The following is a 15,950-nucleotide window of genomic DNA, read 5'->3' as shown; positions in this document are numbered from 1 at the left end:
AATTACATCTTTTTACACAGAAATCATCCTGATAATGTCATAACGTTTTCATGTCCGAGTGCATCGGCTTATATATATATATACGAATACTAATGCCTGACTCACGTCCATCCTTACGTGACAGTTCTTAGTTTTTGGAGTTTTTTTAAATGACTTTTCATCTGGTGGACATCTGTGTTTTTTTCAATGAATTGATCCTAAAGTAATTAGTTGTGTTGTGTGTGTTTTAGCAGGATGAAAGGACGAATAAGATTCTGGAGTAAGACGAAGCATGGCGAGAAAAAACTGTCAAGAGAGAAGCAGGCCAGCAGGGGTGAAGCTGGAGAAACACATGGTAAAAAAAAATTAATTCAATCTGCAAATTTTAGTTTTGGTAGCCCGTCTCCACGAGGAGGTCAGAGGTTATGATCATAGCACTGTACAGTACTGTAGAATATTACTTTATCAGTTAAAAGAGGTTTTGATGAAGATTTAAGGGGGACTTAGTATCTTAGTATCTTCATTAACACACCAACTCTCTGTCTCCCTCTGCGTCCGTTTCCATCTTTGTCTCCATCCTCCCAGAACGCCCCTCTTCTCCTCCTCACAGTCCAGACTTGGAGGCAGCTCCCTCTGGGGGGGTCAGGGACAGCAAGGAGAACAAGGAGCTGTCTCCTAAGATGAGGAGGCGTCGCAGTGTGAAGATCAGCAGCATTGCTCTGGAACCCGCCCAGTGGCAGAACGACGCGCTGCACATCCTCAGCTCGGCCCACGACTACCGCAGCATGAACGACTTCCTCATGAAGAAGGTGAGAGGCACACCTGTACCTGTACCCACACACACACACACACACACACACACTATTTGACGATGCTGTGATCAGATCCAGAATTGCATATTACCTTATATTTTGTGTATTTGTGTGCTAAGAAGACGCATTTACACCCTATTTTGAAATGTAATAACTGTGCTACAGTTGAGTATCACAACTACTTTTTAAAGAGATTTTTTTCAGGGATTTTATTTATGTCTCAGGAGCTTAGGTGTTAACTTTAAAATCGTGTCCCTCCAGATTGCTGATCTGGAGTCTGAGGACGGAAAGAAGGACACCATGGTCGACGTCGTCTTCAAGAAAGCACTGAGGGAGTTCAGGATCAACATCTTTAACTCGTACTCCACCGCTCTGGCGGTGAGTCCTCGCTGCTCTTTTGTCTCTGTTTACCATTGCACTGAATTATCTCTACTCAGCTTTGCATTAGCAAGATTATGATAGGAAATCTGTCAATCACACTACAGTACACTTAATCTATTCTTAGACACTTTACAGCGATCATGTTTACATACATTGTTATGGCAAATAAGTAAATGTTTGCTAATGTTTTGGAAGATATTTAGATAGATATTTCCTTTCCTTTGCCCTCACCACCAGATGGATGATGGGAAGAGTATCCGTTACAAGGACCTCTACGCCCTGTTCGAGCACATCCTGGAGAAAACCATGCGTCTGGAACAGAGGGACTGGTGCGAATCACCGGTGAAAGTTTGGGTTAACACCTTCAAGGTCTTCCTGGACGAGTTTATGACTGAGTACAAACCCATGGAGGGAACAATCGGAAGGGTAAGAAAAATGAAAACCAGATGGATGGATGGATGAAAAAATAACACAAACAACTACAACATTAAAAATTACACAGTGAATTCCAAGTAACGTGCAGATGATAACACATTAATCACTATGCCATTAAGGTCCATACATAACATGTTTTTTTTTGTTGTTTTTTTTTTTTTTTTAATTGTTAATCGCTGGTGATCCTGGTCAACATTCCTGTCTTCGGGAGGCTGTACTAGGCTGAGTTTTAAAGCTAGAGTGATGATCCTGGTATCATATGAAAGTAGAAGACCAGCGCAAAACAATTGTAAACTTGCTTTAAATATGTGATTAACTGTTGAAATTCAGCACTGAATCACGATTTGAAAAATTATTCATTTTACATCTCTGATATAACTTTTCATGTTTATTTTAAAATGCACATTAAATTTCCTCCTGGACAATGTCGCTGAACCTTTTTTTACAGAAATTCAGGGTTTATTTTTCCTCTTAAGACATAAGAGAGACCAGAGATGACAGAAGAAAATATAGTTAAAGTGTAAATGTTAACCTTAATTACTTAAAGAGACAGCATAGTTGGCCATCTGAATGTAATTGATCAAAGTCACGTTCTGTTTTACGTACTGCACTTTTATTATGTGTGCAGCACTCACAAGAAACACACGAAATGCATGAGGTGACACATTAATCTATCTTTCCAGGCTCCTAAACGTGAACGCAAGAAGTCGAGGAAGAAGGAAACTGACATTGTGAGTTGTACACGCAATTGTTTACTGAAACATAGTGTTTGGGATTTAAAAAAAAACAAAAACAACACTTATCTGAGCTGACTGGTGTCTTTGCTGCCCCCAACCTGCAGGTGGAGGAACACAATGGCCACATCTTCAAATCCACGCAGTACAGCATTCCCACCTACTGCGAGTACTGCTCCTCCCTCATCTGGATGATGGACCGAGCCTGCGTCTGCAAATGTGAGGATTACACACAAAAAAACACACACCAATTCTCTGTCAGTTCATTTGGCCAAAAAAAAATTGCCTTTACCTTGTGCTGTGACTTTTGTTAGAACTGATTTAACCAGCCTAGACTGGTAAACATGAAGTCTGAGAGGTACATTTAGCATTTATTTAGCAGTTTTTTGCAACTTTCAACCTGCATCATCTGTGTTTTGTGAACCAGTGCTGGAAAAACATTATTTCCACTGTCAAATAACAAGTCATGCTGCACTTCACAACACCCTATAGGTTTATTTGACTTTACTATTCACTGGTCACACAATAACTGATCATCAATATTCACTTCAAGATTACATTTAGACCTTATACCTCAGCAGTACAGTACTTGTATATTAGTATGACGCATGGGAAGTTATTGTGCCGTTGCTGCATTTTAAGTTACGTAAAATGTGTGTGAAACTTGAATGCACTTTTTAAGAAAAAGATGAAGAAAAAATTGATGACATACACAAACACTGTGTTCATGCCTGTCAACCTTGAGATCTCAAAAATAGGGCTTAAAATACAATGAGTGGTGAAAAGTGTGAGATTCAAAGACTTTGTTTAACTTTGTTTCCTTATTTTCTCTGGTATAAACTGATATTCATCAGTTTTTATTCATTCATTCAGTCATTGTCACGCCCCTGCTTTATGTAGAAATCCACACGGCACTTACAAAATGCATGCCCCTTTCCTTTTAAACTTTCTGTTAGAGACAGGAATTCTCTTTTCCAGAGCATTTGCGTATGAGATTATTTTTTTGTCTGGGTACTATCCCTTTTTCTCACTGTCTCTCACTGGCTGAGAGGGACGAGGTGCAAGAAGCTCTCTCCTGTGTCACATGCATGCCAGGAAACGACATATGGTGTAGCTGTATTGTTTTTCAAGTGGAAACAGTAGACTGTTAGAGTCCTAGGGTTTTAAAGTCTGGCAGGTTGTCATAATGAAAAGGAAAAAAAAATAATAGGGAAAATTCGTCATAAATCAGTGAAATTGGGCGGGTTGATGTTTTTTATTTGAAGGCGTTTTCACTTTGGTCAGGGACGACATATCACAAGGTTTTACTGACACTGAAAGTAAAAGTTGAGTACTTCTTGAAAAGTCATGAAATATCTGTTTCATTTTAGTGTATATGAAAGTGAACAAGAAAGCATTTAGAGGGTTATGAAGTTTTTACTGTAGTGAAAGCTAAACTGTTCACTGCATTACTGCAACATCAAAGGATCGCCCACTTACACACACTATTTAACAGAAAATAGTAGACAACAAGTTGGGTTTTTTTTTTGCTTCTTTGTATTCACTTAAAAGGCAGGATGATAATCTGCAAGCCTGCCTAATATCACACATACACACACATACAAACACACACACAGATTTAGACACCACCTGCAGATCCTAATGTTCTGCTAACTCATTTACCCACACAGGCACTCACACTCATGTCTAGTTTTCTACCCACATACCGCATTACACACCCTTCTGCTCTCTCTCTACACACACACACACACACACACACACACACACAGTCTGATCGTGTCTTTCTGCTGTCCGCAGTGTGTCGCTACGCCTGTCACAGGAAGTGCTGCTCTAAGATGACAACCAAGTGCAGTAAAAAGGTAGGAGGATTTTTTTTTTTTTAATCTGACGGTTTCTCGTCTCAGGATGCTGTAATAGAAACAGTGTTAAAAGTCAACAATGTCTTTGGATTGTAGCCCATCAGTGTAATCACTAATCAAAATAATGATTAAAGCTTTGCCTACTGGATTGGCTTGGTGACTATATGTGATTCGAGAGGGGAAAAAACATTATATGCGTATATTGATATTTTCTCTAAGATTTAAAAGTTAAAAAAACACAACTTTAAAACCCTTGATAACATAGTCGTTGCTTTTTTTAACAATAGCTTAGGGTGCTTTTACCTCAGGGACCCAACTAATAAAAATTTTAAAAAAAGCACTTTCTTCTTTTCTTGGTTTGATTTCAGTCGTTTCAATATATTCAACATAAAATCTTAATACGGCCTTGAGGGAATTTCCTCAAATTTCGTCGACTCACTCAGACACAAGAATAAACCGAGTTTAAATGTCAAGGTCACTTTGACCACACAAAATATGTTTTTTAGCTATTACTGAAGAATTCATATGATAAATATGACAAAATTTCATACAAATGTCAAATAGGATAAAATGATGACTTGACGTTATATCCAAAAGGTCAAAGGTCAGCTTCACTGTAACATCATAATGTTCAGCAAAAATCCTTTTCTGGCCATTACGCAACACTATAACTCAGAACTGTCAGATACGGAATTGGTGACACTAATTTTGGGTGCCCATCTTGAAACTGTGCTGATTGCACAGATCTTTGTGCTGTTGGGTTGAAGATGTAAGAAGCATCCACATTTCAGAGTATGCAGCTTCTTTGTAGCAACATCTAAAGCTTTGTCAACTGCCATGGCTACATATGAGTCTAGTCAGATGGTAACTCCAATGTGACTGGTTTGCGGAGGCGTAAAACTCCAAGATGTAAATTGTAGTTGAAAAAAGAAATACATCTTCCTATATTTAAAATAAAGTTGAATTCATGAGCAATAACAGGCATTCCCGCTCCATTCATTACGTTCAGAAGTTTTGCTGCTACATGCTGACTTGGTACAATCAGTAGGTTGTGTTGGCTGAAGTTGGCACACTTTCAGCAGATTTGAAGTATTTGTTGAGTTTAGATATTGTGTCATTCATCATAAGAGTTACACACAGTTGGCTCACTCTCGTGTGATGTGTTTCTGTGTTTGTGCCTGTGTTTGCATTTTTGCACACAAGTATGATCCGGAGCTGTCATCACGGCAGTTTGGCGTGGAGTTGTCCCGTCTGACCAGCGAGGAGCGAACAGTTCCCCAGCTGGTGGAGAAACTCATCAACTACATCGAGATGCACGGCCTCTACACAGAGGGGATCTATAGGAAGTCTGGCTCCACCAATAAGATCAAAGAACTACGTCAGGGGCTGGATACAGGTGAGGCTGACACTAAAACAATACATCATACCTGCGTATTACCTGTGTTTTCATACCGCTAATGTTCATTCTTAATTCACTTTGTGTCTGTTGTGAAAACAAAGTTAGCTAGCGGGATGAGATTTGAAATAATAATAATAATAACAGCTGGTATTTAAGTGAAAGTAATCAATCTGCTGCAGTCTGATGTTATAATTAGCTTCAAGCCTACTCAATCTATAAAATACTACCGCTAGTAGTACTACTAGTACTGGTGCTTCTCCTCCTCCTTATTCTACTAATATCACTACTTCTACTGAAATTACCTCTACCTCTTATTGTACTACTACTACTACTACTACTGCAGCTACTTCTTCTTTTACTAACTGCAACTTATGCTAATATCACTACTACTTACTTTACTACTACTTCTATCATTACTACTACTGCTAATTGTACTTCTTCTCCTTCTACTACCATTACAACTCCTTCCGATTATACTACTAATACTGCTACTTCTTCTTGTCTTCTACTGCTTCCACTACTACAATTACAACTACAGTCATTAATACAACTTCTTCTACTGCTGCCACTACTAGTTATTCTAACATCACTACTTCTACTTAATGTACTATTACGTCTACTAATAGCAGTAGTGCTTATCCTTCTTCTTCACCTTTTACTACATATGACATACTATTTTTACTACATACAGTACTCCATGTCCTCTCTTTCTACTTCTCTTACAACTTAATGTCCTGTCATCACTACTACTTGCTCTACTTTTACCAATACTAGTAGTAGTACTTCTACTCCTTTTATTTCTTCTTGTTTTACTACTAACAAACTAACATTACTCCTTGTCTTCTACTGCCACGACTACAACTACTTCTACAATCATAACTGCTGCTTTTGATTGGAATACTACTACTACTACCTCTAGTACTAACACTACTGAAGGAGTTTTTCTCTTGGTTGCTGCAAGTAGAAAAAACTCTCACCCTCCCAGGGTGAGCGCCATGTTCAGAATTCTTAAAAGCAACTCAATAAACAGCAAATAACTGAATGTCCAAACAGAATTTAGAATTTTGTATTCAAATCTTTTAGTGAATCTTTTCAAGCAAGCAGTGAGCAGTTACAGAGCTCTGGATCAGAAATGCCTCTCCCTAGCCGATAACATCAGCGAGTCAGCCTGCATTCTGACAACCTGTCTTTCCCTGATCCAGTATTTTATACTATTTACAATGAGGAAATGTGAATGTAGGTAGAGTCATCTTCTGGTTGGCTCCCCTCGTTATCTGGCTCCCCTTCCGGCATGGCATCATCTTTGGATTGGTCAACTTCAAGGACAATCCCTTATTAGGAATTGTTTTTCTCTTCTGGGTGTCCTGTTGAACAAAATCATAGATACCACACATCCACGCCCTTTTGACCCACATCCATTCTGCACATCTCCTCCTCTTATCTCCACATATCAAGTTCTCTTCACGTCATGCGTTCACTCACACTGCTGACCCCAAAGGTTAGATTGTCATACAGAACGTTAAACTGTCATCCAGAACATTGAGTTATTGCGATAATTTATCTTGTCTTCTTGTAAGGAATAAATATGACCATATAAGGAATAAACAGGAAATAAGGAATGAACATGAACATGAACATTGCATCATATACTTACATACTCCAACACTACTACTACTAAGACTACTACTACCTCTTCCACTGCAACTTATTCTACTATCATTACTAGTACTATTTATAGTACTACTGCTTCAACTACTACTACAAGCAGTTCTTTTTCTTCTTCCTCTTCATCTTCTTCTATGTCTGCTGCAATAGCTACTACTTCTGATTGTATTACTACTCCTGCTACTTCTTCTTCCATCCTTCTTTTTCTTCTACTACCACTACAACTTATTCCACTGTCATTACGATTCTACTATCATTACTACTACTGCTCATTGTACTACTACTACTACTACTACTTTTTCTTCCAGTACATCTAACACTACTATGATTTTACTGCTACTGCTTCTTCTACCATTTTTGCTTCTTTTTATTTCTTCTTCTACTGCTACTACTTTTTCTAGATAAACTGTATACGGAAGTAAGTGAAAGATGAAACTTAATTTACCTGAACACATCTGTCCTTCAGATGTGAGCAGTGTGAACCTGGATGACTACAACATCCACGTCATCGCCAGCGTTCTCAAACAATGGCTCCGCGATCTGCCCAGCCCTCTGCTGACCTTTGAACTGTACGAGGAGTTCCTCAGGGCCATGGGTGAGCTCATAACCATCACCCTCAGTGACTCCCTGTTGCTGTTTGTCAGTCTAGAAGCTCTTCCAGCTGACAGTCAGTTTCAGATGGTGAAATGTTGCTTGGTCTGAGGGTTTTTGTTTGTTTTCTCTTTCCAGGTCAGCCAGACAAGCGGGAGGTGATCCGAGGGGTGTATTCGGTGATCGACCAGCTCAGCAGGACACACCTCGGTACACTGGAGCGCCTCATCTTCCATCTGGTCAGGTGAGTGATGAGACAGGAACCAACATCAGCAGCCTCAGGCAAGACAGCCATCGACTAAACCCTGAGTCTGACGTAAGATCTTAATAATAATTTTGGCTGTAAGCAAAGTGTCTCAGCAGGTGGTTTCATTTTTTCACTGATTATTGGCTGCCCCGGTCTCGTGTCGTCTTGTCTGCTGTGTTTTATGAGAATGTGTGTCATACTCTGTAACATCAGGATTAACAGGATAACCAAGATATTGTGCGGTTTGTTTCAGGATCGCTCTGCAGGAGGAGACCAACAGGATGTCGGCCAACGCCCTTGCTATTGTGTTTGCTCCTTGCATCCTTCGCTGCCCCGACACCATCGACCCGCTGCAGAGCGTCCAAGACATCAGCAAGACCACTGCGTACGTCCACTGTTCTCAACGATCCTAACTCAAACAGCAAACAAAAACCAAACAGGGCTTGTAAACAAAACAGCTGCCTGCAGCAGGAAAGTTTTAAGGATCAAAATAGTGTATAGAGTAGAAATGTCTCACTTGAGAGTTTTTTTTTTCATTTCTATATACTGTTTCAATTTTAGACTTTCCAATCCAAGTAGTAATTCATGAATAGCTGGTGGTGGTGCCCCAGTTTGTTATTCTACTCGAATTAACTCTACGCGTATCTGTCCTCTGTAGGTGTGTGGAGCTGATCATCAATGAGCAGATGGGCAAGTACAAAGCTCGTCTGAAGGACATCAGCAGTCTGGAGTTTGCAGAAAGCAAAGCCAAGAGCAGACTGACCCACATCAGGAAGTCCATGGTAAGATCAGACTGCTGTCAGTCATCAGACAACAGCCGTCTATCGGCCTCAGTGCCAAGTTACACAGTCATTATGCTAAAGATATTCCTTATTGCCTTGCATTGACATGGATGTTAGTCCTACTTGTTCTTCTCACTCATCATTTAAACGGTGACACAACAGTTTTATTTTAGCTCAATGAGCAGCTGGCATGGTTTTCACATGGCCATGGCAGGAGTTCATTCATACATCTTTCATCAACCGATTTTGCTGTGTTTTTGTAACACGAGCAAAAAGCAACAAAAAATCAAGGGGATATACATGAGCCTTAAAATGTGTACACAGCAGAACACAGTGATGTAGGGGTTTTAAATTCTTCTTAATGGGCCTACACATGTGCTGCAAACCTTGCTTTTACAAGAACATTTATGAGGTTATGATGGCTAATGCCTCTCCACTATTAAAAGTACATATGTTTTCAACCCACCTGTAGTGCTAATTATGAGCCAAGATTGTTTTGGTGTGAGTTGTCGTTTGTTAGAGACATCGACCATAGAGATGTCTGCCATCCCTCCAACGTAATGTTAAGTTGGAGCTCATTTTAAATGTGTCATACAGCCTACTTTTAGATACGTAGATCTATAACACAGCATCATATTTTACACAGGGAACCCATGATCTGTCAAATAAATGTTGTGCAGTGCAGAGTACAATATTTTCCTCTGTAATGTATTGTATTGGAAGTATAATTGAGCAAGCAGTTGTGAAAGAAGTATTTAGACCCTTTGCTTAAGAAAAAGTAGCAGTACTGCAGTGTAGAAATATTCTCTTACATGTAAAAGTCCTGTATTCTAAATTTTACTTCAGTAATTAGCATCAAAATATACTTAAAGTATATCTACTACGGGATGTGCCTCAGTTATATTTAACAAGAGTGTCTTTAAAAACTTTCACTTCCCACCATATTTAGCTCAGTTTTAACATAAAAATCTCTGGACATCTTTTGACCTGAAAATCACCTGACCCACTCTAACTTTATCACCTTCAGCACTCCCTAACCCTAATCTGTCCTTCCTTCCTTCCTTTCCCCACCCCTCCTTTCAGAAACCTGTACTAATTGCTGTTAGGTTTATGAGCATAACCCGCACTGCCACCCCGGTATGTATGCCCCTCTCACTCCATGTGCCCACCCACTGCCACAACCAGTCCTGTCCTGTCCGTCAGTCTATCTGATCCGTCCAACCATACTGTCTGTTGCCTCCAGTCACAGTACTCATCACGTCTGTCTGTAGTTCTCTTTTAGCTGTCCGAACTTCTGTTTGTGTATTTCTTACTGTTCTCTTGTTTTGACTTTGGTATGGAATAATTCATGAGGTCCTCACACAGTAGCCCCACAAAATAACATTTCCTGTAATTACACCAAAAAAGAGTGTAGATGTGACATCTACATTTACTCTAAAACAGTGTGAAATTGTCATCATAGAGTTTGGGTGTAAAGGAGACGTGATAAGATGCTGTTTAAATGGTAAAAACCTCAGGAAGAGTGACTGAGGAGGGATCCCTTTTCCAGGACAGACAGACGTGCAATAGATGTCGTAACAACAGCAATAACAATTGGCAATAAATTACAGTAATAAACTTTGGTTGAATTTAAGTTCTGACCTTAGGTGACCAAAATTTGATGTCAAATAGAACACTGACAACAGATGACATTGATGCTCAATTGGTTTTTAAGTTGCGTTATTAAGTAACCAAAATCGAACATCTTCCAAACATCTCACGCCAACATCGTCTTGATGTAGAATAAAAACAGTCAGTCGTAGGGTATGGAGAACAAAACCCAAAGCCTGTAAAAGGTCATAATGTTATATCAACACAATATGAAATTCTAAACAAAATTTAACCTCTGTCTGACGTAAGAGCCCATCATCTTCCTGAAATCATACTGATGTCCTGCCAATGGGGTTGATACAAACTGACATTGAAGATTGGTAGTTGCTGTCTTTGCAGTTTAAACTGCAAAAAAACAAAAGAAGATGGTTGTTTCTAATGCAGGTTAAATGATAAAAACCCATTCAGACTCCACTGAGAAACAAATGTCCTAAACCAAGAAATCTGTCTTGCACATAAATTTGAATACGTAGGCTTTGAGTAATAGTCAATAACAAAAGTCGGCCATAAGCTGTAGGTGGATGGTTTCAACATATGGACCCAGGGAAAACGAACATTTGAACCGCTGGTCTCCTAAATGTATCATATTAAGAGGATATTTGTGGCGCAGTATACCATGGGGGAAAATGCCATGGCAATACTCTGCCTTTGTCCCATCATATTATAGCTACTTAGATAGGCTTGGACTCAAGTATGTCTGAAGACTCTGCGACTGACTTTGAACTTTCAGTTTTTTTTCCCCACAGTTCTGCTTGTGAGACAACTGTTGTGTGAACAGATGGGATTTTAACAACATCTAACATTCGCTAGCAGTTGCTAGATGCTACTGATTTACACCAGCTAATTAGGGAAAATTTGGGTGTGTATTTTATAATACAGTTAATATATATTAAGTAAGAATTGTGTGAATTAAGTTCGTTTTGAAGCTAATCTACCTAGCTCACTGTTTACATAGTTGGTTTGGCTTTTGCCAAACTTAATCTTTTTCAGATATGGATGGTAATGTAGTTTAGCTGTTTGTGAAAAGTTATTTGTGAAAAAAAATTTCCAGTGTAGTGTTGTTGCCTTATCTCTGTAGGCCGCAAACCAAGCTACCTACCAAGCTTGATGCTAGCAGCATCCCGTCCAATGTGAGAAATGACAACAGTGCTATCAAGCTAGCCTCATTGTTTATGTGGGACGAATGAAGGTTTTTTTCTTGTCCCTTGACTAAAATAAGTGCAGTTACGTAAGTACGGGATATTTTTACAGATTCAAGATCAGGTCTGGTGTACAGTTTTTTTGTGACTGTAGTTTAGCCTTTGGTTAATGTGTATGTTTGTGGTAAGCGCTTTGAGAGAGTAGCACTCTGACTGTAGCTCCACTGACTGCTCTTTGCTTTCTGTCTCTGCTCCACAATTTATTATCATGCAGCCTAACACAGCTAAACTTAAGGTAATGCCTACCTGTGTGTGTGTGTGTGTGTGTGTGTGTGTGTGTGTGTGTGTGTGTGTGTGTGTGGCAGAAGATATGTTTGATAATAATCAGCAGACCTCATAGTTTCTTAGCCGTGATGTTGTGAACTGATGTCGTCAATACATCGTCTTTATAGTCTGTATGTGTTCAAAACATCCAACCGTGTCTACTACTACTACTATTTTTATTTGTCAGCCTCCACTAACACATTCCCTTCCTCTGTAATTTTGTGTGTATACTTGCAGAGCAAAAGCCGTGTGCGACAAAGCAGCACTCACACAACCTCGCCTCCTCTCAGCCCCAGAGCACCCGCTGCGGTGGTGGATGGAGAGGGTGCAGGAGGAGGAGGAGGAGGAGGAGGAGGAGGAGGAGGTGGTGGAGAGGATGCAGCGGAGGCCGGGATGAATGAGCAGCAGCAGCTGGCAATGCAGCAGGAGGAGCGAATCCTCACCGAGCAGATTGAGAGTCTGCAGAAAGAGAAGTATGACGTCTCTGTGGTCGAACTGTTCAGAGCATATCAGATGACATTGGAAGCGTTTTTGTTTGTATACAAGTTATTAAGGCACAGGGAAGGTAACAATGAGTTGTAACAGATGCAAAGCTATGTATGAATGAGCACCTATCTGTCTATAGTCATTACCCAGGTATCACTGATCTCTTCACGCACATACAAATACAGTTTATGTATTTCTTATCAGGACAAAATTAACCTTTGTTAGTAGGGATTGTTTGTAGGCCAAGTGAGAACTTGAAGTCAGTCTGTAGTACAAATTGTAAATAGCTCATGTAGCGGTTATTAATAACTACATTAGAATTTGGATTTTGCACTCCTGTGGCGGTCTTTAACTGGCCTCGGTGTTCGCCTCAGCGAACAGGTAAAAGTCTTTTAACAAAGTCCTTAAGGGCAGGCAACGGATGCTGACAGTTTGTGCAGCAGGTGTTGCTTCTAGGTCTGTGGCAGAGTTGATGGCGAATCGCGGAGTGTCCTTCTCAATTAAAACTCGCAAAAATAATCAAAAGTAGTCCCATTGGTCTGAGGGAGTCACTTTAAATTATTAATTTGATTTTACTTAAAACGAATTACCAAAAGTGTCTTTACTGACCAAAAACTGGTATAAAGGAAAGCGTCAAAGAGATTTAAAAGAAAATGGCTTCAAAAGTAAAGTTCAGCAAAGCTCTGGTGAGCTGTTGCGGCTCCGCTTATAAAATTGAAGAAAGGAAAAAGTTGCGAGCGCGGATGCACGAGACGCGCCGCTGTAAAAAGGAGCGAAGAAAGAGAGAAGAGAAGCCTTGAGAAGAGCCGAGAAGTTGAGAGAGAGCGAAAAACTTGAGAGAGAGAAAGCTGAGAGAGAAGAGCTTGAGAAGCTCACTCAGTTTTTATCTTTCGATTTGGGGGTGCGGATGGAAGGCGGAGTTAGCGAACTTTTGCACCGAGCGATGGCACATCTGGAATTAGTTTCTAAAAGACCTAATGTAATGTAGGAGACATTTATGTCTCTGAACTTTATGACAAATTACGCGATCTAACCCGTGGTGTATAAATTCACGTATTTCATCACCACTATAGTCTCATCACAGTAACTTCAAATGCACGTTAGGAGACCTAAAGGTAATTTATAACGTAACACATGATTCTGAAGATCCTTTGCTCAATTCTGTGAAATGACCACACATAACATAAGATTGTACCATGGATCCTAACAAACTTGGTGATTACTTAGATATAGGATTACTTTTTAACATTATACAATGAATGCAAAATAAGATGTAACTATAAAGTTGGTTACGAGATTAATGATAATTAAGGTCACTTAGATGGCAATAGGGCTCCATCACAAAAAGGGAATAAAACATGCTTTTACCTAAATCATTCAAATTAAATGATAAAAGAATGGGAGTTGGTCCTACTTCTTCATCAAAATACATAGACAAACTCTTACCTACAAAGAGAAGGATTAGAGAATTAAGTTAAACTTTAACTCACAACCTAGGTCCAAGCGATTCTATGTTAGTCTCAACACAAGGATTTATAATGACTTTACAACATGTCCTGCCTTTGACATCTCAGCAGTGGGGGCAATGAATGACTGTTACAGGAGGGCATTCAGATATCTTACATCCTGTGGTATGTTGGACGTGGCCTCAAGAATGCCTGTCTCCCATGCATCTTGTGATGAAAAGGGCCAAGTACTTGTACAAGTACTGACACTTTCTGTGGCTTAAAAGCAGAATGTGTTTGCAGATACCTACATGGAGTATCAGTTAAGTTAATTAACAACCCTCTGTTGGATGTTTTGGGTTGTAAAACAGTGTCTCTTGACGTGTCCCCCACTTGCCCAGGGGACGTTGAGCTCTGGAGTTCCTCAGAGGAAAAATGTAATGACCACACCAAGGCAGTCCACTACACTTACAATAGGGAACGCCCAAAAGTTCAAATGTAAATAAAATGATTAAAAAACGTACTTCTGACCAGACTTGTAACCTGCCATTTGTATTTGTGTGTGTGTTTGTGTCGGCAGGGAGGAGTTGACATATGAGATGCTGATCTTAGAGCCGCGGACGTCTGATGATGAGACTCCTGAATCTGAAGCATCCATCGGCACAGCAGACAGCTCTGAGAACATCACAATGGAGACAGAAGGAGCAACATCAGACCCCTCTGGTACGTGTGTGCGTGCGTGCGTGCATGCGTGCGTGCGTGCGTGCGTGCGTGTGTGTGTGCGTGTGTGAGAGAGACAAGACCTTTGAGTAGTTAGACTGTTGTTTATTGAATAGTAATGATGTGTAGATGATGAAGAAACCTTCGCTGACACCTACTTGGTTGCATAAGAATAAGTTTATTACATCAAAGTTCAGCATCCACTAGTACGGTTCTTTCTTACCCTGAACCAGAAATCCAAATTCAGTGAGTCTCAGCAATCATGCTGGAGGGAGTGTGGTTCAACGTCGGCCGATCATGCACATATCTTTTGGACTTGCCCATAGGTCAAACTTTTTTGGGAAGGTGTGGACAATTTAATCTTAAAGATTTTAAATCTGAAAACTGATTTTTCTTTCACCTTTTTATACCTTGTAATTATTCCAAAAGGGCTCAGTAAGAGGGACACTTACCTTCTGAAGATTTTTATGGCTGCAAGCAAAAAAACAATTACCAAAAGCTGGCTACAGAGGAACACACCCTCTATTTCCCTTTTCATCAACATAGTTAACTCCATCCGCTTAATGGAGAAAATGACTTTTTCCCTTAGACTACAAAAGGAGAAGGGAGATAAATACTGGGAAAAATGGGATTGCTACAATCAGCCAATGTAGGAGATCCTTTTATTACCTGTCTTCTGTCTTCTTTGCCTGATGTACTGTAATACCCAGACCTTACATGTTTGTATGTTCATATGAATAATAAAATTAGTATAAAGTAGTATAAAGTATAAAGTTCAGCATCCACCAGGCACCATGGTCTGCCTGTGAGAGGATTCAGGACCAATACGAATCTCTCTCTCTTACAGCTCATGCAAGTCTCTTATATAGGTTCAGGCATCAATACATTCTTCAGTAAAACAACTCTTCACCTGTTGTAATCAATCACAAGACCCCACAAATATGTCCTTTTTGGAGGGAGTCTCATTCCGTGTTATTTTTAACCTGCTGCCAGTATTCTACACACTTGACTCCCAGGCCAAACCATCCCTAGACCTCTGACCTCAAGGTCTCTTTGTGCCTGACCAAATGAAGAGCATAAGAAATGGACCATAATACACCTCAAGACCCACTGACATAGTTACGGTGGTGGAGTAAAGATGAAGTTTGCAGCTTGGAGGAACAGATGAAGTGACACCTTTTTGTCATCTCAACCCACTTTATGAGTTTTCTCCTGCTACGCATTTTCGGTAAATGTGTCAGTACAATATATTTTCCACAGGGCTAGAACGTGTCTTTAATCAATAACAGGAACAGGTAGGAT

General features: G+C 40.0%; 1 protein-coding gene across 11 annotated transcripts in view; it reads left to right on the top strand.

Annotated features, from left to right (window-relative positions):
- The window catches only part of LOC121949825 (unconventional myosin-IXAb-like), a 166,908-nt gene that overhangs the window by 146,579 nt on the left and 4,379 nt on the right, over positions 1-15,950 (top strand). For 8 of the 11 annotated variants that reach the window (XM_088080263.1, XM_088080260.1, XM_088080266.1 and 5 more), the window contains 16 exons: positions 231-334; positions 565-788; positions 1,053-1,169; positions 1,410-1,598; positions 2,291-2,338; positions 2,449-2,560; positions 4,139-4,200; positions 5,404-5,596; positions 7,731-7,859; positions 7,994-8,099; positions 8,356-8,487; positions 8,761-8,884; positions 9,968-10,021; positions 11,948-11,968; positions 12,235-12,470; positions 14,509-14,651. In XM_088080263.1, the coding sequence (XP_087936389.1) occupies positions 231-334; positions 565-788; positions 1,053-1,169; positions 1,410-1,598; positions 2,291-2,338; positions 2,449-2,560; positions 4,139-4,200; positions 5,404-5,596; positions 7,731-7,859; positions 7,994-8,099; positions 8,356-8,487; positions 8,761-8,884; positions 9,968-10,021; positions 11,948-11,968; positions 12,235-12,470; positions 14,509-14,651 (1,994 nt within the window). The remainder of the gene's footprint in view (positions 1-230; positions 335-564; positions 789-1,052; positions 1,170-1,409; positions 1,599-2,290; positions 2,339-2,448; positions 2,561-4,138; positions 4,201-5,403; positions 5,597-7,730; positions 7,860-7,993; positions 8,100-8,355; positions 8,488-8,760; positions 8,885-9,967; positions 10,022-11,947; positions 11,969-12,234; positions 12,471-14,508; positions 14,652-15,950) is intronic. The other 3 variants (XM_088080264.1, XM_088080265.1, XM_088080262.1) reach the window with 2 other exon arrangements.

The sequence above is a fragment of the Plectropomus leopardus genome, chromosome 7, assembly GCF_026936395.1.
Source record: "Plectropomus leopardus strain MGB_pleo_1.0 chromosome 7, ASM2693639v1, whole genome shotgun sequence".
NCBI classification, from domain to species: Eukaryota; Metazoa; Chordata; class Actinopteri; order Perciformes; family Serranidae; genus Plectropomus; species Plectropomus leopardus.
This window is presented reverse-complemented; position numbering and strand designations above follow the sequence as displayed.